Raw genomic sequence first — 26,010 nt, 5'->3', positions numbered from 1 at the left:
CCCAGGGTATTAATTATTAATATTCCTTGCTAGGAAAAGAACTTAGTGATATCTTCCCTACTTGCACGTCCATCTATAGGCTCTCTGCAAGAAGAAAAATATGGCTCTATTTTGCCTGACCCCACAGGCAGTCAGACCTTAAGGTTGTCTTCCCTTGTTCCCTGAAAATCGCTGTTGTTCTGTTCCTTTTCAAGGTGCACTGATTTCATATTCTTCAAACACACATGTTTTACAATCAATTTGTACAGTTAACACAATTATAGTAGTAGCCCTGAGGTAACGTACATCCTCAGCTTACGAAGATAACAGGATTAAGAGATTCAAGTAAGACAGGCATAAGAAATTATGAAAGTATTATTTGGGAAGTGACAAATGTCCATGAAATATTCACAATTTACGTTCCTCTGCCGTGGCTCCAGCCGGTCCCTCCATTCAGAGCCCCTGACTTCCCGAAACAAGACGCAGATTAAACAAGACAGTTTGTCATAATTCACGGGAGATGATTTTTCCTTTTAGTGAAATGTATTTTGGGCTTGTTCTGCTGTGTAGATTCTCCCCACAATCTGAGAATTGTGAATGGCACATCTACCAGGTAGGTTCCCAGGTCTTGGAATGCTCCGAGTCACTAGTAATTATGGCAGGCAAGCTAGTAACCAGCAAGAACGTTCACACTCTGAACCCCAGAATCTGCTACTATGTCACTTTATGTGGCAGAAGGGACTTCAAAGATGTGATTAAGTGAAAGATCTTAGATGGGAGATCATCTTGGCCCATGTGGGTGAGCCCAACCTAATCACACAGGTCTTCAAAACCCAGGGAGCTCTCCTGTCTGTGGTCTAAGAGAGATATGATGACAAAAGTGGGATGAGAGAGAGGTGCTGTTGTTGGCTCCAAAGACAGAGGAAGGGGACCCACGTCAAGGAATGTGGGCAGCCTCTAGGAGCTTGAAAAAAGCCAGGACACAGATTCTCCCCCAGAGCTTCCAGGTGGCAATGCTGCCCTGCCCACACCCTGATTTTAGCCCAGTTCAGCTTTCTAATCTACAGAAATGTAAGATCTTAAATTTACGTTGTTTCAAGCCACTAAGGTTACAGTAATTTGTTGCCGGAGTAATAGGAAATGAATAAAACAATCAATGCTGTTTGCAATTGAATATTCTTTATGGTTCAATTTCTATGAGTGCGCACTAACTACACAATTATGGCCAAGTTCTGGACACCAAAAATGTTTGTCCAAGAGTCTATATCAAATTCACTTTTAATTCATCCATTTAAGTAATTTAAAATGTAGTTTTAATAATTTTAACAAGTTTAAATAAACTTATAACATTACCTCTTAAAGTACATTTTAGGAATTTTTAAAATGTGATCCTTAACCTCAATGACTACAGAAAGTGCTATAGGAAATTTTTAATTAATTAAAATATTATTTCAAAAATTTCAACTATTTAAAAATAAAAATTAAAACCATTACCCAAACATGTTATATAGCAAATGTTATTGCCTCATCTCTGTGCATATATTGGAAAATCTTACATACTTGTCATTATTTGAGAGGTTTTGCTTCTGCTACTCAGAGAGCCAAGACCAGCCTAACCGTTGTTAGTCAATTTTATGATCACTTTATATCTTACTGTACATTTTGGGCAGTTTTTCTAACTTTTATTTGTATGATAGTGAATATAACTAGTTGTTCAACTTTGTTACTGTAAAATTTTTAAGTGGAAAAATACAGCTTCTGAGTGTATTTAATTGAAAAATACCAGGACACTGCAAGGTTTACTGTTCACAAACATGGACACCACTTCACTTTCTTTCCTTTCTTTTTTTTGAGATGGAGTCTCACTCTATTGCCCAGGCTGGAGTGCAGTGGCGTGATCTCGACTCACTGCAACCTCTGCCTCCTGGGTTCAAGCCATTCTCCTGCCTCAGCCTCCCACGTAGCTGGGATTACAGGTACATGCCACCACACCCAGCTAATTTTTGTATTTTTAGTAGAGATACACCATATTGGCCAGGCTGGTCTTGAACTCCTGACTTCGTGATCTGCTTGCCTCGGCCTCCCGAAGTGCTGGGATTACAGGCATGAGCCACTGCACCCGGCCCACTTCACTTTCAGTTGCTTATTGGTATTAGAACTGGCATCTTCCTGAAAGTGGACACCCATTATGTGGAAACAACTTAGGTACCAAACTGATTTAGATGCAAGTATCCTCCATCACTCCAAGTTACCAATGAGTGTCTTCATTAGGAGACTGTTATTCTCATTTATGAATAGTGAATCCTATACATATGAATTAATGCTACACATGTAAAGTGGTTCAAAAACTTATACTTTAAAGCACTCTTTTGTATTTTGGGAAACCAAGTTTTTTCTTTAATTTGATATTTTTTTAATTTGATATTACGGAACATTGTGGTTTATGACAGCAATAGATTCCTAATTTATTTCTTTACCTCCAATAATTTTTTTTTTACTGACTTTAAAAAAAGAAGCAGGTTTAGGTTCACAGAAAAATTGAGCAGAAAGTACAGGGCTCCCAAGTACTCCTTTCCCCAGCTATCAACATCCCCCACCAGAGCAGTCCATTGGTTACAATCAATGAACCTACATTGACACGTCGTCATCACCTGAAGTCCAGCAACTGATTTTAGCATTCATTCTTAGCATTGTACATTCTATGTGTTTGACAAATATGTCCAACATGACAGTATCATATATAATAGTTTCACTGTCCTAAAAATCCTCCCTCTGCCCACAATCCTGGGCAACCGCTGACCTTTCTAGTGTTTTTACAGTTTTCTCTTTTCCAGAATGTCATATAGTTGGGATCACAGAGTATGCAGCCTTTTCAGATTGGTTTCTTTTACTTAGTAAATATGCATTTAAGTTTCCTACATGTCTCTTTATGGCTTGGTAGCTCCCTTCTTTGTAGTGCTGAATAATATTCCATTGCATGAATGTGCCGTGGTCTGTTTATGCATTCTCCTACCAAAGGAGGTTGCTTCCAAATTTTGGCAATTATGAATAAAGCTGCTGTAAACACCTGTATGCAGGTTTTGGTGTGGACATAAGTTTTAACTCATTTGGGTAAATGCCAAGGAGTACAAATTCTGGATCATATAGTACCAGCACGTCTAACTCTGTAAGAGACGACCCAGCTGTCGTCCAAAGGGCTGTGACATTGTGCATTCCCCCAGCGGTGAGTGAGAGTTCCTGTTGCCCCACATCCCCACCGCATTTAAGGCTGCCAGTGTTTCAGATTTTCTGCCATATAACCGTGTACATCCAGTTTTGCTCTTATAAGATCTTATACGGTTGCTGAACATAAATTTGATCCTGCCACTCCCTGATTTTCAGATATAATAACCTTTCTTTGCTCACGCATTGGAAGTGCCACTTTCTGACACTATATATAAGACTGTCCACCCCTGGCTCCTACATTCACTCTGACCACCCATCACTACCACAACACACCAGAAATAGGGAAAGAGATGTGGCTGGTCTCACAAACCATTTCTACTACTGTGCCAGATTTCTTCCTAGTACTTTATGCTCATTGCAACTAATTCCAGAAAGGCATTCACTTTTACGTATTTCCCTGAGTGTGTGTGAATTGTCTTCAAGAATTTATGTTATTGCTATAAATATCTTTTTAAAACAATTTATACAAGCACTTTTCTTTCTGGCAGTATTGTGTAAGTCCATGTGTACACAATCCCCTCCTGGAACTGAGCACTCTAAAGGCTCTGTGAATGATTTAAACACATTTTTACAGCATGACAGAATGAGGGAAGCTATTACAGAAAGAAATAAGGTTTCCGGTGAGAACATGTGCATAGTGTGCAGAGCTCTGCTGGTCTCTGCAGACCTGGACCTGGGCCTCCACGGGTCCCACACACGCAAGGAACAGAAGCAAAAGTAAAATAAGGGATGAACATATTTTACAGTTCATTTGAAGGTTCAGGGAAAGATCAATAATGTTCAATGAAGAAAGCCACAAAAACTTCTACATGAGATTTCATCAGATTTGTTTGTCATGTTCCATACGCAATTTTATTTATTTATTTATTTATTTATTTATTTATTATTTATTTAGAGACAGAGTCGCACTCTGTCACCCAGGCTGGAGTGCAGTGGTATGATCTCAACTCACTGCAACCTCTGCCTCCCGGGTTCAAGCGACTCTCCGGCCTCAGCCTCCAGAGTAGGTGGGACTACAGGCACCCGCCACCATGCTCAGCTGATTTTTTGTATTTTTAGTAGAGATGGGGTTTCACCGTGTTAGCCAGGATGGTCTTGATCTCCTGACCTTTGAGCCACATGCCTCGGCCTCCCAAAGTGCTGGGATTACAGGCATTACCTGTAATTACCGCGCCTGGCCCCATATGCAATTTTAAAGAAAGCCAGTACAATAAACTGAATTCTTATGAGTCATACATAAGTACTTGTGATTAATTCATTTAAAATGCCCCATTGTAAATTCATTCACCAGATATCTTTCCATTTTGATTTTAACTTAAAAATTTTATAGGTTTGATATTTGATATTCCTTTTATATGTACCCTTATACTTAGCAGTAGATGTTGTCTTTAAGAATTTGTAAAGGATTACTTGATAACTATGATATCTACCATAAGCAAAACGTTGGAAGATAAAATACTATGAAAAATTAAATCATCTTACAATGGTTCAATGAGACAAATATAAGTAAAATTAAAGAAAAATTTGTATCTTTCTACTTAGTAGACAAATTACCTTACTTTAAGGTAATGCTAAATCGGCCGGGCACAGTGGCTCACGCCTGTAATCCCAGCACTTTGGGAGGCCGAGGTGGGTGGATCACCTGAGGTCAGGAGTTTGAGATCAGCCTGACCAACATGGTGAAACCCCAACTAAAAATACAAAAATACAAAATACAAAAATACAAATATACTAAAATACAAAATACAAAAATAGCTGGGCATGGTGGCACGTGCCTATAGTCCCAGCTACTCAGGAGGCTGAGGTAGGTGAATCACTTGAACCCCGGGAGGCAGAGGTTGCAGTGAGCTAAGACCGTGCTACTGCACTCCAGCCTGGGCGACAAGAGCAAAACTCAGTCTCAATAAATAAATAAATAAATAAAAATTAAAAATAAATTTTAAAAAGATAATGTTAAATCTAAAATATTACGTAGGAATTTTGTATACTTCCGAATAGTATGCACAGCTCATTAGCATAAGGGTCTTTGATAAATCAACTGTTGATCAGTTTTTGAATGTTTCCATGTTATGGATGGTCAAGTTGCTCACAGCCTTATCGAGATCACCTATTTTGTAACGTGGCTCTTATGCGACAAGGTCTAGAGTGAAAATGCCCAGGTACTCAATACCAAAACCATCATCAGTTTTATCCGTGTGTGCGGGGACGCTGTGATCAATCGCACGGCTGTTTGACAGAAGCAGCACCCGGCTAGGCATCCCTCACACAGCATGCACACCCCGGGCCGGGACTGGTACTCACAGCTGGAGAAAATCAGCGGGCAGGAGTGCTCGTCCATGGGGAAGTTGTGCAGCTGCAGCTGGCACTCGGCATTGATGGTGAGCCTGCGGAAGAGCCAAGCGTCAGTCCAGGTCAGCAAACAGCACAGGGCAAGGCTGGCGGCTGCTACAGCACCCCATGTGGGGATGGGGAGGGCCGTTCCGTCACCCAGGGCAGCACACGCGGCTCACTCTTGGCCAGGGAACCATTCACGGTGAGACTGTGCTGTGTTGCTTTCATGTTGGGTTATTTTGTTTTGCTTTTAACTATCAGTGGCACAGAGAATTCCAGTTAGTAAAATTCCAACTGTGTCTAGAAATACACGCCAAGTCAGAGAGGAGACAAAACCAACTGTTGTTTTATAAGTTGTTGTTGTCAATCTGTTTGAATTAAATCCTTCCTCCATTTGGAAACTGGTGTGTTTATCTAAACAGCTATTATGTCAAATTAATGCACGCATTGGGGGATTTCCTGTTTGGACAACTGCCCCATATTTCACTAGGCAAGGGGTGGCTCTGTCACATGGGGGCCCTGCCTCCTCCCAGGGCAGTAGTCTCATCCTTCAGGGTCTACACGGGGTCCCAGAACTGGCTGGGTCTTGGCCCTGGCTTGCGGAGGCTTTATGTCATGTCAGAGTCTCCGGTGCATGGCTGTGCAACTGGCGAGGAGACAACTCCTACAAACCCCAGCTCTCAACGCATTTCATCGGCACAGTTTCCAGCTGTGGCTTTTTTTTTTTTTCTTTGCTGTAATTGTTCCCTCCCTGGCAAAATGAGGATTTCCCTGAAACTTTAACGCTGTCTCACTGTCTGCTTATTTTAAAGTCCATCTGGGCCTATGTGTGTGCTGTGGACATTTATTTAATGTTAGGAATCAGATTTCTCTTTGTGGAAATCTCAGTACGCACACGGCTTTCATTCTCAGGATGGATGAGCTAAGCCAGTAAGGATGGGTAAGGAGAGGAAAGTGACGGGGTCAAGCCCTGAGGCAGAAAGAGCAGAGCGGGGAGATGTAGCCACAGAGCAGGTGCAAGAAGGAGCCCTGTGCCCTGGGCCAGTGAGAGCGAGCCCGTGAGAACAAAGGCTAGATGCACCCAGGGCTTCTGAGCCATCAGGAAGAAGGGAGTGCAGTGCCCTCTGGAGCAGCACCAACCGCTCAAAGGACACTGCTGGAGGGACCGTCCAGTCCCTGTGCTGGGCGAGCAGACAGGAGTGCGGAGGGCCCGTCATTGCAGGTGCTGTGTTGCCGTGTGTTCAGTTAGACGCTGACCATCCCAGCAGAAAGAGCTGGGAGAGACAGGCTCCCAGTGGTGACCATGGGCGAGTCAGTTCCCTTCTTGGAAGCTCAGTTTCCCTTCCCTCTCTGGGTTTCTTCGAAGACTTCCCTGCCTCTGGGAGGACACACTCCGGGGAGCTGCCACTTCCCTCAGGGATGTGCGTGGGAAAGGGGCTACTCTCCGCATCTTCCTTGTGGGCTCAGATTCACTCAAACTGCACTTGTTGATCAGTGCGCCGACATCTGTCTTTTCCTAGGTAAGAGGACCCACGGCGTAAATGTGTTAAGAATAACTTTCACAGCCTACTTCCAGCAGAAATGGATTCTGAAGAAATGAGCTTATATTCTCCGTGGATCACCTGTATGCTTTTACTTTTACACGTGTGGCATGAGGGCCAACTTTCTCAGGATGCTGTAGCATGTCTCACGTGAAAGAGAATAGACTTAGAGATGAACATCGGGTCTCATTCCTACAACGATTCAAATTAAGGATCCCATTTTAAATCAGGAGTAATCAAAGATCGACGCAGCATCTTACCTCAAAGTGTAAAGGATTTTCCCGTCATTCCAAATCCGGAGGAGCTGGTTGGGGGTGGTGATCCAGTGGGCCTCTGCGGTTTTCGAATTGCGGAAGATGGTGTCTGGGATCCAGATCAACCCCACCATGTTGCTGTTCAGAGTGAGGATTTTCATTGTGCTGTTGAATCGAAGGCGACTATCTGTCCAGGTCTGAGCAAAAAATATGTCAATTTGGTATTCCTGAAACAGAGCAGAAGGAGAGGCAAGGCAGTTCTGTTAATAAATGTTCTGTATAATTTGTTCTCTTTGTCAAACGTTCTGTGTTCTCTCCATGTCGACATCCTCACCTCCCCAGTTCTCTTTCTGATAGAGACTGCTTCAACATGGCAAGCACTCAGTGAATGATGACCAACATTATTCGTCAACAGTATAGTAACATCATGTGACATAATGTAAATCTTAAGTTGCAATAAATATATGAAGTATGAAGAAGAGCTAAGGGAGACAGTAGAATCTGTTTCAGGGTGTGGAGGCAAACCCTAGGCTCACAAGTCCAAGCCCTGACAGGTAGCAGGACCTACTGGAGCCTCGATTCTCTGATCTGTAAAGTGGGGGACACAATAGCATCCACCTCCTCAAGGTGTTATGAAGATAAAAGGAAGTGATTAAATGAGCACCCTTAGTGCCTGGCAGAGAGCAAGTGATCCATGCATATTCGGTCACATAATAGTTATGACTATTTGTACTTGAGTCTTCTCAAACAACAAAAAGCAAAACAAAAAGAAAAGTAAGAAATAAAATACAACCAAGAACTGTAGAGAGGACAGCCACCCAAGCCAAGTGCTGATTCCAAGTGCAGGCTGAACAGGTACAAATTACAGAGGCAAAGGCCCAGGGTTGAAGCCACTGCAGTGTTCACGGTGCCCAGTAAGACTTTACTGCAGCCATCAAATAGTCAAGGCTGATTCTAGCCTAGGGGCACTCGAGGAGACCCAAAGAAGTGCCTGTAGACTGGGCTGCCTCACAGGCCACTCCCCTCATCACAGTTTAAAGAATTATTTTAGGTTCATGGTAAGAGGGATGTAGAGGCTGATTGTAAGGGATTTTTACACCTTTCATAATTTTTGTTATGCATTAGCTATTATAAATGTATCACTTTTGCAGAATCTGAATTTTGTGATTCTCAACAAATCCCATATTTACCGTTTCCATTGAGTTTCCCATTTTAGAATCTTTCCGTGATAGGCAATTCAATTTCAGGTTATAATTCAACTGGTCTTTCATTAACTAATGCATTCATTCATCATTTCTTTCCTTCACTGAGTATGCCACGCTTTTCAAACCAAGGAAGACCCAGCCCTGTGCCAACAAGAAACGCCCCCCCCCAGAGTTTATATTCTATTCAGGGAAGACAGGCCTTAAATAAATAGGCTGGTGGTCATTCACGCCACACACAAAAATAAGGCTGGTGCATTACTAAGGATTCAAGTTAGAGGAAACAAAAGGTATCCAGGCATCCAGCACAGAGGGAATTATGGAACAGGCAATGTGAGTCTCGCGTAAGCATTTGCGCAGTTGGGGGAGCAAACGGCAGGAAAGCAGCAGCTGGGAGCAGGTTCTCGGCAAGCTTTTCCAGAAGCCTCTCAAGGCTCAGCAGCCATGGCGGGTCATGTGTGGCATCTCAGCAACCAGACGGACCCTCCCAAGTCCATGTGTCTGTCTGAATGTGCCTTTGGGGATGAATGGCCTCAGCCTCGTTCCCGCCTTCCAAAATGTGGCCTGCCTCTCGCCGACAGACTCTGAACCAGTGAGGGTGTGTGTGTTAGCGTGTATAAGTGTGTGCATGTGTGCTTCTGTCATATAACCTAGCACGTGCTGACTGATACAAAAATGGGGCTCAAAGAGTGGTGAAACGAAACGAAAGCAGGTAGCATTGATGCTTGGGGCTCACGAATGTGGGACTGGAGGCCAGACGCCTGGTGTCTCACATGGGCAAAACCTCTAATGAGACAGAACCCGTCTAAGGAGCGGGTAGCTCTCTGGGCAGAGGTGGGAAAAGGAATGGTAATTAGAATGCGTTGAGTGCTATTCTCTGTGCTTGGTAAGTTATCACAGGAAGGAAATTATCTCCAAAAGAACCCGGTGATTTGAAAGCTGTTATAAAAGAGGAAAGAAAGACAAAGTGCACTTGGGGTCTGGCGGGGCTGGGAGAGGCAAGTGCCTCTCGTCCTCACCTCGACAGCAGAACACGGAGCACAGCTTGCAGTGCCAAAGCCTACTGAAACAACGTGGCAGAAATGATCACACCCATTGCTAAAGCCTCTAAATGGATTAAGTTGCCACCCTGTAACGTCTTTAACTATGCAAATGTGGCTCAAGGGAAAGAAACTAGGTGTGGCCCTTCCACTGAAGGCTGTAGGGCCCAGACACCTTATACTTCAGAGAGAAAGAACCAGAGTAAAGCGGGGAGAGGGAGTGGTGCTGGCCTGCAGAAGCAAAGAGGCACAGCAGCTCTTGGCATTGCCCGGAGAAGAGAACTCAGACGCGGCTGTGCACACGTGAGGCTGGCCGCAGGCAGAAAGTTGGCTCAGTGTTAAGGAAGTTCTGCCAAAGGAACCACACGTCAGGAAGGAAAATGACTCCCTGAGACTGAAGGGCACTGCTGCCTGCCTGTCTTCCATGGGCAAACGGCAGCCTCTGCTTGGACCCCAAGGCAGGTGTATTATCCAACGCCCACTTTACCACGGCAAAAATGGTTAATGGCAAAAGAATACATTCCCAGACAATGGAGGCAAGAGTCAGAGAGAAAACATGCGTCAGGGGCCCTGCCCTAGGGAAAGAGTTAGAGCTGAATCTAAGAAAAACCTCACCTCCGGGAACCCAGCCCATCAGGATCTGCCCAGTGGAGACTCAGGCGGGCCCTTTCCACCTTAGGACACACACTGCGTGTTTGGAGCGGGAGGGAGGTCAGACAGGTCTTCTGCGTTGACAGGTCAGTGGATCAAAGAAAACCACATCCAGACTTGATGTCTCTCCCAGGACAGGTATATCTATGGATACACAACCTTGACCTTGGGCCAGGACAAGGCTGACCTTTTGAGTTGCCTCCCTTGAAGAGGGGAGAAGTGCATTTTTCTCTGATGAGAAAGAGATAAGCTAATATTCAGCGGCGAGATACAGATCATGACAGGCACTGGTGCTGTTCGCCAAATACCGCGGCTTCCCTGCTTGAGGCGTGTGATGGGACTATTTCCCGTTTGGGGCTGGGTGTGGCCACCTCACTCATGAGAAGGTGAAACACAGGTAGAGTGGTGTGTGCCACTCCTAGGAGGGCCCTGGAAGAGCCCATGTGGGACCTGCTCACCCATTCAGGCCCTGAGGGACCATGTGGAGCAGAGCTCTGCTGACTCACGTGAACCACGGGCCCTGGGTGAGAAGCATCCAGAGCAGTTTGTCAGAGGAGCCCATCCAGACTGAGAGTGGGAAAGGAGGGAAAGGGTGCTGGGGTGTGCAGGTGCTGGAGGCATGGGAAGGCCACACCGAAGCCAAGACCTCAGTGAGGTGTCGTGTGAGCCAGGCATATAGATGGTGAAGCAGCAAGTTCAAAGGCAGAACAGATTGTGAGCTGACAGCCACCTTCCCTCCATCCTGGTGGGATTTGGGCTTCACGATGATTTCTGACTAAAATGTGTAACAGGCTATATTGGCACAGAGAACATATTCAATACTGTAAGATTCAGTATGTGAGAATGGTCAGGGAGGCATATATGGGCATTTTTAAGTTTTACTTCCTTCTTTCTTTGAACACGGGTTTACTGGATTGAGGAACAAAGCATATCCAGAGCCCGCCAATGTGATCAATAATGTCAAAGTAGCCAATATTCTCTATAAAAGCCCCATCGGAATTCTGGAAAGAATCAGAAATTGTTCAAAGCTTTTTGCTTGTTTAACCTAAGTGTAACAGAGAAACTGAAACTCAGAAAACTTGAAGAATTTTGCCAACATTACTCAATATATCAAAAGTATTTTGAATTACTGGACCCTCCACTAACAATTTCTGAATGGGCCTTTTCATTCTATACACAAGGTAAGACAAAGAGTGACCAGCAAACAGGGCCCTCTTGTTTGCCCTTTTTCTCCTTATCTTCTCTCTCCACCCCCATTAAGGAGCATTTTGTGACTCCTTCCCCAGAAAGCACTTTAAGCTGTAGTTTGAGATCGGGACAGCACAGGGCTGGATGGAAGGCGTGTTCCAGCGTCCCTCCCAGGAGGCACAGGCGCCTGGGTTCCTGACACAGAGACAACGACCACCCTTCCTTCCAAGGGTACACTGAGGCCTAAGACATTGAGTAACCTCCATCCAGTCACACAGCTACTAAGTACCAATTACTCTAAACTCGCAGCCCAAATCCACTTCCCTGGATGCGACTGAGAGGGGCAGCAGCAGCTGAGTCTGGGTGTTAGATTCAGGACGTGTGGAAGAACATCCGTGCAGAAGTGTCCTCCACATGCACCTTGTTCACAAACTGTGTGACACGCTTTACCTCCCTGTGCCTCAGTCTCCTCATACGTACAATGCAAGTGTCAGATTCGATCAAATGTAAGGAACCTTCCAACTCTGAAATTTTACATTTCTGTATCCCTGCCTAGAGTGAGCCTTTCCCTCTTGAAACTAACTTTCCTTTTTTTTCTCATTTCTCTCTCTTACTTTTGCAAGAAGAACATGATGGGATGACTTCTTCCTATGCCCCATCTTCCATTATTGGAAGGACTTTCACAGGTCTGAATTCTGCATGACGTATTCGAGAACCATCCACGAGGTGGAAGCTTGCAGAGCAAGGCGGGAATCCCCACCCCCATCCCACACACGGCCGTGCTCTTTCCCTGTAGCAGAGGGGAGCATCCTACGGTGTTTGGGGTGCAAGCTCTTCTTCATTCTGAAATCCTGCCACGAACACCACTTTAACGCAGAGTGAGGCTGTGCGTGGTGTGGATGTTTTATTGTGTCTACATTTGACTAAATGTTGAAGAAACACTTCCCACCCACAGGGAAATATTTTTATTTCTCTCATAAACTTTCTTTGTAATGGCATTAATCATCCTTCCTTTTGGCAAAGAAAAAAAATTCTTACAATGTCTATCTGAAAATAAAGATTCGATATAATTCCTTAATGCTATGAAAGTAATGTGTCTGAAATACTAACGGATGAAACTCGTGTGGACCCTCCAGTGTAAACCATCAGGTTTGAACAACCCAAGTTCATGATTTGTCTCAGTCACTGCAGAGCTCAATAATTTCCAAATAAGCCACGAATTACTGCGACACGCGGAGCATTTTGACAAAACAGAAGAAAAATTATGCTTCTTCACAATATCCATCTGTAGCTTCTAGAAAATGTGGAAATTATTTCCTCACATTTTTGCCCCTTCCTTCATTAAAGAAGAGGGCCAAATGAGAAAAAGGAGATTAGCGCAGGATGGGACCCTTGAGATTCTGGTTGTAGGAGACACTTGTTGGGGACGGAGCCTCTTTCCCCCTATTGGGCCTCAGCTCGTTAGCTTGAGTTAGATAAACAAATCAGGAAAAGAAGCCACTGGCTGTTTTCTTTACAAAATGGTAGGAATAGGCCCTTGCCAATTTAAGGTTGGTCAGATTTCTTCTCTAACAATGTATAATGCAGTGATTAGAATAAAATGAGTTTTATTTCTTCCTTCTCAGGTATGGAAGTACAACTCAAATACATGTTTTTTTGTTTCTTTCATGTGTTATTTATTCGGATTTGTCCTGGGAAACATGGTTTTGACGGTGGGCCTCCCTCTCTCCCTGGGGCCCTGTCCCTGCTTCATGGGCACAAGGGTGTTCCCAAGGTCTGCCGCCGGGTTGAGCATTCTCCCCAGCTTAGCCCAGGCGCCTCCCTTATTAAGAGTCCTTTGTGGGGCACTGTGCTAGATTTCTAGAAAGACTAACACCCTTGAGGACAGGTACACCGTGGGGTCTGGGGTGCCCTGTGAAGGCCCCGCACCACGAGAGGGCAGACACCTGCAGACAAGGAGGCTCTGTCGGAGAGACGGGAGCTCCGTGTTGGCCGGGCGAGATCTGGTCCCCAGACCACCAGGCTGAAGTGGGAAAGGGGAGGGGTGCAGCAGTCAGAGAGCCACATCAGAGCCCAGAGGACCAAGGCTGCTCCAAGCAGGGCAGGTTGTGAAGGGTTAGTGACAGGCCCGGGGAAGCATAGCGGGGAGTGACGGCCTGATGCCACAGAGAGGCACGTGGCTCCCCTGATGAGGCCATGTCAGTCACCTGATGTTAATGCAACCCAGGCCATTTTTAGGAAAAGAATGGAAAATTATAACATTAATATAAATTAATATGAATTATGAAAAAATCAATATTTGTTTCTAATGAGAAAAATGTAAATATTTTAAAACTGCAAATACCACAAAAATCACATCTAAAAGGAATAGATCTTATTTGTATTAATCTGATCACTGGCCCGCCTTCATCATACTCACCTGCCCTGCATCTTTTGGCTGCAAGCTCTTTGATCACGACTTTCCATGACAAGGATTTAATAACATTAGTTTTTAGGACCAAGGCTCAGAATATATTTATTTCCTCCAGCACGGGGAAGCAGAATTACATTATAAACAGTTTTTAGATGTTTACTTAAACTTGTAGCATTATTGGAAATAGGACCTGCATGTTTAGGATTCTGCAGTGTGGAAAAAGCCTCAGGCTGCTTTCGTGTCAAGTCTGGGGCTCCCATACATGAGCCGTGAGCTCCAGGTTTCTCCTTCATGCCACCCCCACCTCTGGAACCCTGGACCTTTGAGAGCAATAACATCGGGGTGCACTTCATCCTAGGCAGAAGTCTCCGTGCACCATATTCCACTAACCTTGTTTGGAAAAAGCATCCCCTTAAGCCAAGTGATAATCACCTGCCCTTAATAAAAGGAGCAGGTGACAGGGGACGTCAGAGGAGTGAAAGACAGCAGCCTTGCATAAAACATCTTGCACTTGTAAATATCACAGGCAGTAAAAGACCAAGTGAACACACAGCTACGACCTCCCCCAAGACCTGGGAGAAGGCTTCTGTTAGTGAGGGGTCCTCGGGCTTAACCTTTACAGGCTCTGCGATAAGTTCGCCTCTGGCTAGGAGGCCCTGGGGACTGGGTGATGCTGGCAGATCTGGGCCAGGACCTCCGGTGGAAGTAGGTGCCCCTCGCACGTTGCTGTAGACATCCAGCCTTTTCTCGGTTTCCTGTCTTGCCTAGCAGTTCTCCCTCTGCCCTCCCCCACCCACTGCCTGCTTTCAGATTCGCATCCCATCGGATGCTATATTCTCCAACTACTACTGTTATTCAAAAATGTATCATGGCTACCCAGAGCCTACAGAATTAGGGTTAATATTATTTGCATGAAACTCAAGGCTGTATGTACCATGCTTGCTTACAAACCAACCCGTTACTGTACCCCCGTGGTGCACGCACTGGCGCAATACCCGGGCACAGACCTCCCTTCCTCCGTCCCGTTGGTGCTCTGCCCACGCCTGGACGCCCTCTTATCAGGCCTCCCCCAGTCCTCTCTGCCCTTCTGGCTCCCATCTTCCCGTGGCATTGGCACATTTGCCAACAGCCTGCCCCTCCTCGTGGTATATTACTCATTATTTTTTCTCCTTATGTTAACACTCTATTATCGCAACTATCTGCATATTCTGCACAGAGACTGCCCCGCCACAGTGCCGGCCAGCAGTGACCTGTGTTGGTAATAACTTACACTTATTACAAATTACTAGGAGTCAGTCCACATTCCAAATAACTGACATATCCCCACTCTACCCGACGTTTACAACAATATGAATATATCCCCATTCTACAGATAGGAACTAAGAAGCCTTATCCCTCCACATCATCAAGAGAGCACTGACCGAGGCTCACTGGACCCCAGGTTGGTTTCAGACATTTTTTTCCCCCCAGGCTTTATTGAGCTATAATTGACAAATAAAAATTCTCTATGTTCAAGGTGTATGATGTGATTTGACATTCACGTACAAGCTAATTAACACATCCATCACCTCACAGTCGCCTTTTTTTTTTTGGTGGTGAGAACATTTATGATCCACCTTCTTAGCCAGTTACAAGTATACAATATTGTTAGCAGATTTCAAGCACACAATGCAGTATTATCGACAGGCTCCCTGCTGTACCTTAGACCTGCAGAACTGAACTGCAGGTCTGGACCACTGACCAGCATCTCCTCATTTCCTGTGTTCCCAGGTCCTGGTCACCACGCTTCTGTGCTCTGGTCCAAATGGTTTCTAACGACCGCATTCAGCAATAGTGAGAGGCTAGCCTTGGACCCTCAGACCCCCAGAGAGGAGGAGGGAGCAGGAGGTGGAGCTCTGCCCTTAGTACTAGCCCCCATTCCTGGAACTACTCTTCTGGGATCCACAGCTAGACACAGTGTGAAGAGGACATATTGCAAACATTTGAATGCCCTCCAGGATAAAAAAAAAAAAAACCACAGTAAATGCACTGATTCAAAACCTGACTTGAGGATTCGCAATGTTCCCTGGGCACAGTCGGCACAGGATGTGAGCCAGGGAGGGGGTGGAATTTCTGACTGTCTCAGAAGCAGATGTTTTAGCTGCTGGACCCAGGCCTCCCCTTAGTGATTCAGAGCATAATCACATGGTGTCCCAGGTAGCTCTACTGGAAGGAGGTGGGACTCATGGTCTTTGCCCCACCTTCCCGGCAGGTGCAAGTCCCATCTGAGGGGACCCTTTCTATTAATGGTGAGTATTACTGATGAGGTTAAAGAAGTAAAGCTCCTCTTTGGGACACAGTTTTACACAAGGCCTTATAAAGGTAAGAGTGGAAGGAGAAAAAAAAAAGATGTGGCTTTCCTGTGCCTGAAGAAAATGATTCCAATTCCACACTGGGTTATATTTTAATATTTAAACACACAGGCTCCCGGGGCTCCTGCTTTCAGTGCCCTTCCAGAGTGCTCATAGGTGTGCACGGCCACCCAGAAGGGAATCATGAGAGCATTAGAACGGGGCTGGTTTACTCTAATACTCTGTAAGAGAAGCTGTAGCAGCTGCTTGACAGGAGCACGGTTTGTATTGTAAGTAATTTAGGGCTTTTGTAGCCTTGAAGAATGGGCATGGGTTCTTTATCCTATCAACAACGGCAAAAGCTCCAGATTCCACACTTTAGTGTTTCGTGTTTTGAACGCAGTGAGTGTTGCTGTATTGCAGGACGTGTTAACAGTGGCCGATTTAAACTGCGTGAGCTAAGGATGTGCAGAAGTCTTTCCGTGCCTTTCTTGCTCACAGGGTCTAAATCAGGAAAATGATGCCCCATCTGGGATTTCTTGAAAAAAACCTCTTAATCACTTTTTAATTTTTTTTAGCTCCAAAAGGTTTGGTTTTTCCATCAGAAAATGATTTAAGTCATTCTAAATGCTTCACCAGCGTGAAGTTGGTCACAGTCGGTGACCATCCCAAGTGAAATCACATTGCCAAATCACGTTTTACCCTCGGACTGAAATGTTCTTTTAAAAAAATATTTAGACTGAATATTCTTAGCCCTGCCTTGTGACAGCTGCCAGTTCTCCAAAGATGAGGACGGGCCTCCTAGCGAGGCCTCTCAAACACAAAGCCCCTCTGAAGGAAGTCTGGCTGAGTCTGGCTTTTGAAGAAGAAACTGAGATAAAGAGAAACAGCGGCCATCACAGGAAATGGCAGCAGCAGATTCCCAGGCTTGCATACTAGCAGGCCACGACACATTGGTAAAAACAAACAGGATTAGCCTGAGCTGGTCATCAGAGGAGATGCCGTTGACGTTTCTTCCCAGCAGTCCCTGCCATGGAATTGGGGGGCAGTGCCAACTCGCTGCAAGACTTACGGGAGATGGCACCCTCGGGAGGTCACCATGGAGAGGGTGGAGAAGTCAGAGTTGCCATGCCAGGCTAAGAGGACAGAAACATAGAAGAAATGTGAGCTGGCATGGACTGAAAGGAAGAGGGGTGGAAATACACAAGGAGAGGCCAGGAAAATTATTATCAAGATGGGCAGGGGATCCAAAGGGCACCAGAATTCAACACCTCTGACCTAGAAAGACAAATCAATCAAAGCAGTGCAAACCATAAATTCAGGGATTAGGCTTAGCAAAAGTGAGAAGGTTTTTCTGTACAGACAATAGACAGTGCTTCGTAACCTCACAAGACACTGCTGAGACTTTGTTAATCTTCCTCTCACTAAAATTTTCAGACTCTCTGCAAATATTTAAGAAGGGCATTTAATTTGGAAACTGAAAGGAAACTGGAATGAAAAAAGAAAAAACAAAATCCACCACTTTCTCACATAAACTAATGCAGATGAAAAGCACCATTTAATGAAACCACACTCTTAGTTTCACAGCCATAGCCTTGATAGAAATTGAACGGCATGCTGGAAACTCCATCCACCTAAAATGAACCAAATTCCTCATCATTCAGGGGAATTTCTCCCACATAAAAAAAATGTTCATAAGTTAAAAGCATAGAGTATACTATTGGACTACAATCTTAAACACTTTAAATCATAAGCAGTTCACATTTATTGTGCAGTTACTATATTATTTGACAGGTATTATTTCTTTAATCTGACCAATGACCTTGTGAGGTAGTCTTTGTGATTTCCCAATTTTCTATCCAAAGGTGGTGTCAAGAAAGATGCATTTTCTTTTCAACTTGAAGACAGTTTAACCATTTTTGCATTTTTTATGTTTGCTGAAATAGCATTTAATTATAAAGCAGAATAAGGAAATGAAATTTACAAGTACAATAAAAGGAAAACAGCATTCAGAGTTGTCAAGATGTATCAGACAAACGCTTACAAAAAGAACTCTTCCCAGGTTATGTTAATAATGTGGAATGCTGCATCTACAAAGACCAAAAGATAGGTATTTTCAAAGATATAAAGTAGCTTGAGCTACAAAAGGAGAAATGAACATCAAAAAACATAAGTAAATGAATATATACTTTTATAAGCTACCTATAGACTTCATAGGAAATCAGCACATAAATCTAAGAACATTTTAATTATTTGCAAAGTGAACAGTTGTATAATGAATGCATCTTATAAAAATGGTATTACCAAAATTATTTTAAAGTGCAATATTTCATAGGGTATTCATACTGTGAATAAAAATAATGTTGCTTGTATTTGTCACCATAAGAGGAAGAATGCCTTTGGAGAAAATTCTTTTTTTTTTTTTTTTTTTGAGATGGAGTCTCGCTCTGTCGCCCAGGCTGGAGTGCAGTGGCCGGATCTCAGCTCACTGCAAGCTCTGCCTCCCGGGTTCACACCATTCTCCTGCCTCAGCCTCCCGAGTAGCTGGGACTACAGGCGCCCGCCACCTCGCCTGGCTAGTTTTTTGTATTTTTTAGTAGAGATGGGGTTTCACCGTGTTAGCCAGGATGCTCTCGATCTCCTGACCTCGTGATCCGCCCGTCTCGGCCTCCCAAAGTGCTGGGATTCCAGGTGTGAGCCACCGCGCCCGGCCAGAAGAAAATTCTTAAGTGTTCAGGGTCCAATTTGCCAAGGTCCAATTACCCAAAATTCATGGTAACGGGAATATGTCTAGACAATACCTTTTTCTAAAGTGTCTCCAAACACATCACTATATTTTACACCAAGACCTTCTACTGCAATGGTTACATATACATGAAAGATCATATATTATGAAAACTGCAATAAGTCTTCCAGATTTGTAGTTCTGTATTTAATATGTAGATTTTGTCCCTCTCAAGAGAGTTCCGGCTTCTCTGATTGCTAAAGGCATTAAATTATTTAACCTATGATTTATCTAGACACTCTAAAGTAAACACTCAGCACAAGTTTGAAGTAGTTCACTAAAAGAAAGGTCTCAATGACATGCTCATCTGTTGTCACTTACAGATGTTGCACATAACTTTACCTTGTAGTTTCCTTTTCTCCCTTTTAAATCTTTTAAAAATAAGACTATTGATTTTAATGTCCAATTTCTCACTCATTCACTTTATAGGTAGTGGTTTTGAAAAATTTTATTTTACTGTGGTAAATACACTTAACATGAGGTCTACTGTCTTAACAAATTTGAAGCGTACGATACACTTTTTAAGTGTTGTTAAATACAGTGACAGTGTTGTACATTAGATCTAGAGAACTTATTCATCTTTTATAATTGAGACATTATGCTCGTTGATTAGAAATTTTCCATTTCTCCCTCCCTGCAGTACCTGGCAACAACCATTGTACTCTCTGATTACATGAGTTTAATTATTTTCAATAACTCATATAAGTGGAATCATGCTATAACTATTTTTCTGTGACTGTGTTATTTCATTTAGATGATGTTCTTAAGGCTCACTGTGTTGTCACATAGTGCAGAATTTTCTTCTTTTTTAAAGGTTAAATAATTCCATTGAATGTATATACTACATTCTCTTTAGCCATGTGCCAATGAACATTACGTTGTTTTCATATCTTGGTTATTCCTACTGGTGCCACAACCACTGGAGTGCTAAGATATCTTTGAAAGATCATTTCAATGTTTCTGGATAAATACTGAAAGCTGGAATTGCTGGATTATATGGTAGTTCTATTTTTAACTTTTGAGGAATCTCCATACTGGTTTCTGCACTGGCTGTATTATTCTGCATTCCCCCAAAGGTGTAGAAGGGCTCCAATTTCTCCAAATCCTTGCCAACCCTTGCTGACTTCTGAATTTTTGATAATAGCCATTGTAAGATGTGAAGCGATAACTCCTTGCGGTCTTGATTTGCATTTCCCTGATAATTAGTGACGTTGAACATCTTTTCATATACCTGTTGGTGATGTGTATGTCTTCTTGGGAGAAATGTATAGTCACGTCTTTAGCCCATTTTCAAATCAGTTTATTAATACTGTACATATTAAATTGTAGGACTTCACTAAAGGTTGCCTTTTCACTCTGTTGATCATTTCCTTCGTTGTGCAAAAGCTTTTTAGTTTGATGTAATCCCATTTACCTATTTCCGATTTTCATTATTTGAGTTTCTTTTTTCTTTCTTTTCTTAGTCTAGCTAAAGGTTTGCCAATTTTGTTTATCTTTTTAAAACACTCTTAGTTTTGTGGATTTTTCCCATTGTTTTTCTATTCTTTATCCTCTCATCTTTATTTCCTTCCTTCTACTATTTTTGGGCGTAGTTCTTCTTCTAGTGCCTTGAGATGTAAAGTTAGGTTGTTTACTTCGGATATTTCTTCCTTTGTAATGCAGGTGTTTATTTCTTTATTACTATAAACTTCCCTCACAGTATTGCTTGCCCCATATCCCATAAGTATTGGTTATACTTTCCTTTTCATTGGTCTCAAGATATTTTTGACCTATTGGTTGTTCAAAAATATTCATTTTAATATGCTTATGATTTTACATTTTCTTCTTTTTTTTTGAGACGGAGTCTCGCTCTGTCGCCCAGGCTGGAGTGCAGTGGCCCGATCTCAGCTCACTGCAAGCTCCACCTCCCAGGTTCAGGCCATTCTCCTGCCTCAGCCTCCCGAGTAGCTGGGACTACAGGCGCCCACCACCTCGCCCGGCTAGTTTTTTGTACTTTTTAGTAGAGACGGGGTTTCACCGTGTTAGCCAGGACGGTCTCCATCTCCTGACCTTGTGATCCGCCCGTCTCGGCCTCCCAAAGTGCTGGGATTACAGGCTTGAGGCACCGCGCCCGGCCTGATTTTACATTTTCTTTCTGCTACTGATACCACTTCATTTCATTATGGTTGGAAAATATATTTGGTATGATTTCATTGTTCTTAATTTGTTGAGACTTGCTTTGTGATCTAACATGTGATCTATCCTGGGGAATATTTTATGTGCACCTGAGAAAAATGTAGATTCTGCTGCCGTTGGGTGGAACGTTCTGTACATTCGTGTTAGGTCCATTTGATTTACAGCGCTCAAGTCTACTATTCCTTTGTTGATTTTCTGTCTGGTTGGTCTATCCAGTATTGAAAATGGGGTGCTGAAGTCTCCTACTATTATGTATTTCTACCAGTGTCTCCCTTCAGTTCCATCAATGTTTGCTTCATGTATTTCGGTGCTCTGATGTTGGGTGTATATATTACAAATTTCTGATGAATTGACTCTTTTATCGTTACATTACGGCCATCTTTGTGTCTTGCAGCCATTTTTGAATTAGCCTATTTTGCTTGATATAAAGGTAGCCACCCCTCCTCTCTTTTGGTTGCCATTTGCATGGAGTTTGTTTTTTTTTTCCATCCGTCATTCTTAGCCTATATGTATGTCTTTAAATATGAAGTGAGTCCATTATATCCATTTATATTGTGCACCCATTAACATAATTTTAGTTATAGTTATTTTATACTTTTTTAACTTTTAGACTAGAATTAAAAGTGATTTACTTGCCATTATTACAATAATAGTCTATATTTGTCTATATATTTACTTATACTAATGAGATCTTTTTACTTTCTTATGTTATAATGTTGCTGTTTAGTGTCCTTTGGTTTCATCTTGAAGGTATTAACATTTCCTGTAAGGCAGGCCTAGTAGTGATGAGCTTTCTCAGCTTTTGAACATCTTTACCTCCCCCTCATTTTTAAAGGGCAGTTTTGCCAGGCGTAGAATTCTTGGTTTCCAGTTCTTTTAGTACTCTGAATACATCATCTGAATCTCTTTTGGCCTGTAAGGATTCTGCTGGAAACTCCACTCAGTTTTACGGGGTTTCCTTGTGTGTGACAACTTGCTTTTCTCTTGCTGTTTTTCAAAATGCTTTTTGACTTTTGGCAATTTGATTATAATGTATCTCAGGATGCATTTTTGGGATTCATTTTATTTAGTGTTACTTGGGTTTCCTGGATCTAGACCATGTCCATCTTCAGATTTAGAAAAAAATTAGCTACTGTTTCTTTGAATATGCTTTCTGGTCTTTCTCTTTCTCTTTTCTTCCAGGATTCCCATAATCCATGATCTGCTTGATAATGTCTTTTAAATCTTTGAAGCTTTACTCTTTTTTATTCTTATTTTTGCTCCTGTGACTGGATAATCTCCAGTGACCGGTCTTCATGTTCACTGATTCTATCTTCTGCTTGATCTAGTCTGCTGTTAAACCCCTCAAGTGAATTTCTCAGCTCAGTTATTATTCTTCAGCTCTATAATGTCTATTTGATACTTTATATTTTCTGTGTGCTGAAATTCTCACTTTATTCATTAGTTGTTCTCCTTACCCTTGCGAGCATCTTTATGACAGTTACTCTAAATTTTTTTCAGGCAAATCATATGCCTCCATTTCATTAAGGTTAATTTTTTGAAATTTATTTTGTTCCATTGTATGGGACATATGACCCTGTTTCTTCATTTTCCTTGACTCTCTGTGTTGTCTGCACATTAGATGAAACAGCTACCTCTCCCGACATTCAGAGACTAGCCTCATACAGAAGACCCTTATAATCAGCCCAAGCAGAGATTTCGGGAGCCTCTCCGACCTTTGTGTTAGTCCAACCCGTTTTCTGGGTTTTAAGCAGCCCCCAGGCATCTAGAATACACCGTGTCCCATCAGTGCTCTGAGAACAAGCAAGACGTAAGTCAGTTCCTCAGGCTGCCTCCAGAAACGCTGAATCATTGAATTCCTTGTCTAAGTTTTTTCCCCTCTCCAGGGAGAAACTGACATTTGGGTTTTTGTGTGTGTGTGTGTTTTCATTGTTGTTTTTTGCTTTGTTTTTTAGCTATTTGGTCTGCATCGAGCTGGAGGGAGGGCTGTGCGACTAGCTGCATATTAGATCAAACTCTCATCTCTGTTCTCACTGACTTGCAGGTGACTAGATTATGCAGGTGCATCATCACTCCGAGACAGGCTAGACAGAAGCCCGTCCTCCAGGTATCTCCCAGCAAAGTGGGGTTCTGGATGCACAGTCCATCTCTTTCCCTCCCCAAGGAAAATCTGGGAGCTGGGGGTTTCCTTGCAATTACAAGGCACAGTGTCAAGGGCAGGGATTATGGCAAGAGGGTGTCTTAAATTTCCCTACTGACTTTGACGTGGGTAGTTTTGTGCCGGAGCCTCTCAGCTAGTTTCCGCATTCTGGGTATCACAGGAAATTTGTCCATGCCTTGTTGCTGAATTGGTGAGATCATAGGGTGGAAGGAGGGTCCAGGGCTTCCTATGCTGTCATCTTGCTCAGGAAAGACTCATGTGAATAGTGCTTTTAAAATCCTATTAAATTCTATCTCTGAAGTCAGGAAAATAGCCCTGCTTATTTATGTTCAGAAGTTTTATTCTCTTGCCTTTTATATTTAAATCTATAATCTACTACAGTTGGGTGTTGTGTGAAGAAGAGGACAAGTTTTCTTTTCTTCTCATATGAGTATCCAATGACTCCAACACTACTCATTCACAAGACTATGTTTCCTCACTGCTCCACCTGCCCTGCTTGTCACTAACCTAATGTGTATATATGCTTGGCTTTGTTCTAGACTCTAATCAGTTGCACTGACTTTTACTGTACCCTTGTTTCAATACCACTATCCTTCTCATTGTAGCTTTCCAATAAACATTGATATCCAGTGAAGGAAGTCCTTCAAACTTCTTTTTATTTAGAAATGCATTAGCCATTTTCAGTCATGTACATATTACCTACAATTTAGGATGAGGTTGTAAATTTTCACAACAAATAAAAACCATTGAAATTTTGATAGGGAGTTGCATTGACTCTGCAGATCAGTTTATGGATAATTATCTTGTTTCCAATACAGAGTCTTCTAAACCATAAATATAGATATGCTGACCTTTATTTAGGTCTCTCTTAATTCTCTCATTAATGGTTTATAGTTAACTGTATAGAATAATATGCTCTTTTATTAGATTTATCTTAGACATTTAATGTTTTTGATGCTAGTGAAAATAGTGTCTTTTAAGTTTCATTTTTATATCATACATTAACTTTTTCCATTGATGTATCATGCATGACATTCCATAAATTTTAGACACATGTATATATTTGTGTAGCTATCAACATCATCAGGACACACAATAGTTCTATCACCCCCTGCCCAAAACTCCCTTCTGCTATCTTTCTGTCACTGCTCCTTCCCTACCCTCCTTCTGTCATTGCCCCTTCTCTACCCTCCATCACTGCCCCTTCCCTACCCATAACTGTCGCCAACCACTGATCAGTTCTCCATCCTTGTCCTTTGCTGTGTGCGAGTGGATTCTTTTTGTTGGGAGGGAATAGAATATACATGAAATACTATGGTATCAACCTTTTGCGTGTGGCTTCATTCCCGAGCGTAATGCCTCTGATATTTGTCCAAGTTCTTAATGTATATTAAAAGTTCATTATTTTTTATAAATATTATGCCATTGTTTAGATGTGTCACAGTTTGTTTATCCATCACATTTAAGGACATTTGGATGGTGTTCAGGTTTTAGCACTTATTAGTAAAGCCGCTATAAATATTAATGTACAGGCTTTTATGTGGAAATAAATTTTCATCTCTCTAGCGTGAATATCCAGAAATGGACACAGGGTTATATTTATCCAGAAATGGACACTGGGTTATATTTTAGAACAAACCAGCATTTATAAGAAACTGCCAAACTGTTTCCCACAGTGATTGTACAATTTTGTATTTCAAACTGCAATTTACAAAATGTCAAGTTATTCCACATCTGTTACTTTCCTTGCTCTTGTAACAATTTTTATTGAAGTTAAAATAGGAGGGGTAGGGGCGGAGCAAGATGGCCGAATAGGAACAGCTCCAGTCTCCAACTCCCAGCGCGAGCGACACAGAAGACCGGTGATTTCTGCATTTTCAACTGAGGTACTGGGGTCATCTCTCTAGGGAGTGCCGGACAATTGGTGCTGGTCAGCTGCTGCAGCCTGACCAGCGTGAGCTGAAGCAGGGCGAGGCATCGCCTCACCTGGAAGCGCAAGGGGGAAAGGAATCCCTTTTTCCTAGCCAGGGGAACTGAGACACACAACACCTGGAAAATCGGGTAACTCCCACCCCAATACTGCGCTTTAAGGAAACAGGCACACCAGGAGAATATATCCCACACCTGGCCGGGAGGGTCCCATGCCCACGGAGCCTCCCTCACTGCTAACACAGCCGTCTGCAGCGATCTATCCGCAAGGCAGCAGCGAGGCTGGGGGAGGGGCGCCCGCCATTGCTGAGGCTTAAGTAGGTAAACAAAGCCGCTGGGAAGCTCGAACTGGGTGGAGCTCACAGCAGCTCAAGAAGCCTGCCTGTCTCTGTAGACTCTACCGCTGCAGACAGCGCACAGCTGCAGTCCATTAGGGGAAAGAGCGGGCCGCTGCAGACCCGAACGACTCTGTCTGACAGCTTTGGGGAGAGCCGTGGATCTCCTAACGCGGAGGTTGAGATCTGAGAACGGACAGACTGCCTGCTCAGGTGGTCCCTGACCCCTGAGTAGCCTAGCTGGGAGACATCCCCCACTAGGGGCAGCCTGATACCCCACACCTCACAGGGTGGCGTCACCCCTGAGAGGAAACTTCCAAAGAAAGAATCAGACAGGTACACTCGCTGTTAAGCAATATTCTATCTTCGGCAACCTCTGCTGCTGATACCCAGGCAAACAGGGTCTGGAGTGGACCTCAAGCAATCTCTAACAGACCAACAGACAGTCCTTCTGACTGTCAGACGGAAAAC

At 43.2% G+C, this 26,010-nt stretch overlaps 1 protein-coding gene across 1 annotated transcript in view; it reads right to left on the bottom strand.

The window, feature by feature from the left end:
* The window catches only part of GABRG3 (gamma-aminobutyric acid type A receptor subunit gamma3), a 569,129-nt gene that overhangs the window by 199,699 nt on the left and 343,420 nt on the right, over positions 1–26,010 (bottom strand). Inside the window, exons 4-5 of the mRNA XM_033190806.1 lie at positions 7,337–7,557; positions 5,506–5,588 (exon numbers count right to left, since the gene is read on the bottom strand). Of these exons, the coding sequence (XP_033046697.1) occupies positions 5,506–5,588; positions 7,337–7,557 (304 nt within the window). The remainder of the gene's footprint in view (positions 1–5,505; positions 5,589–7,336; positions 7,558–26,010) is intronic.

This window comes from Trachypithecus francoisi, unplaced genomic scaffold, assembly GCF_009764315.1.
Source record: "Trachypithecus francoisi isolate TF-2019V2 unplaced genomic scaffold, Tfra_2.0 Lachesis_group3, whole genome shotgun sequence".
Taxonomy (NCBI): Eukaryota; Metazoa; Chordata; class Mammalia; order Primates; family Cercopithecidae; genus Trachypithecus; species Trachypithecus francoisi.
This window is presented reverse-complemented; position numbering and strand designations above follow the sequence as displayed.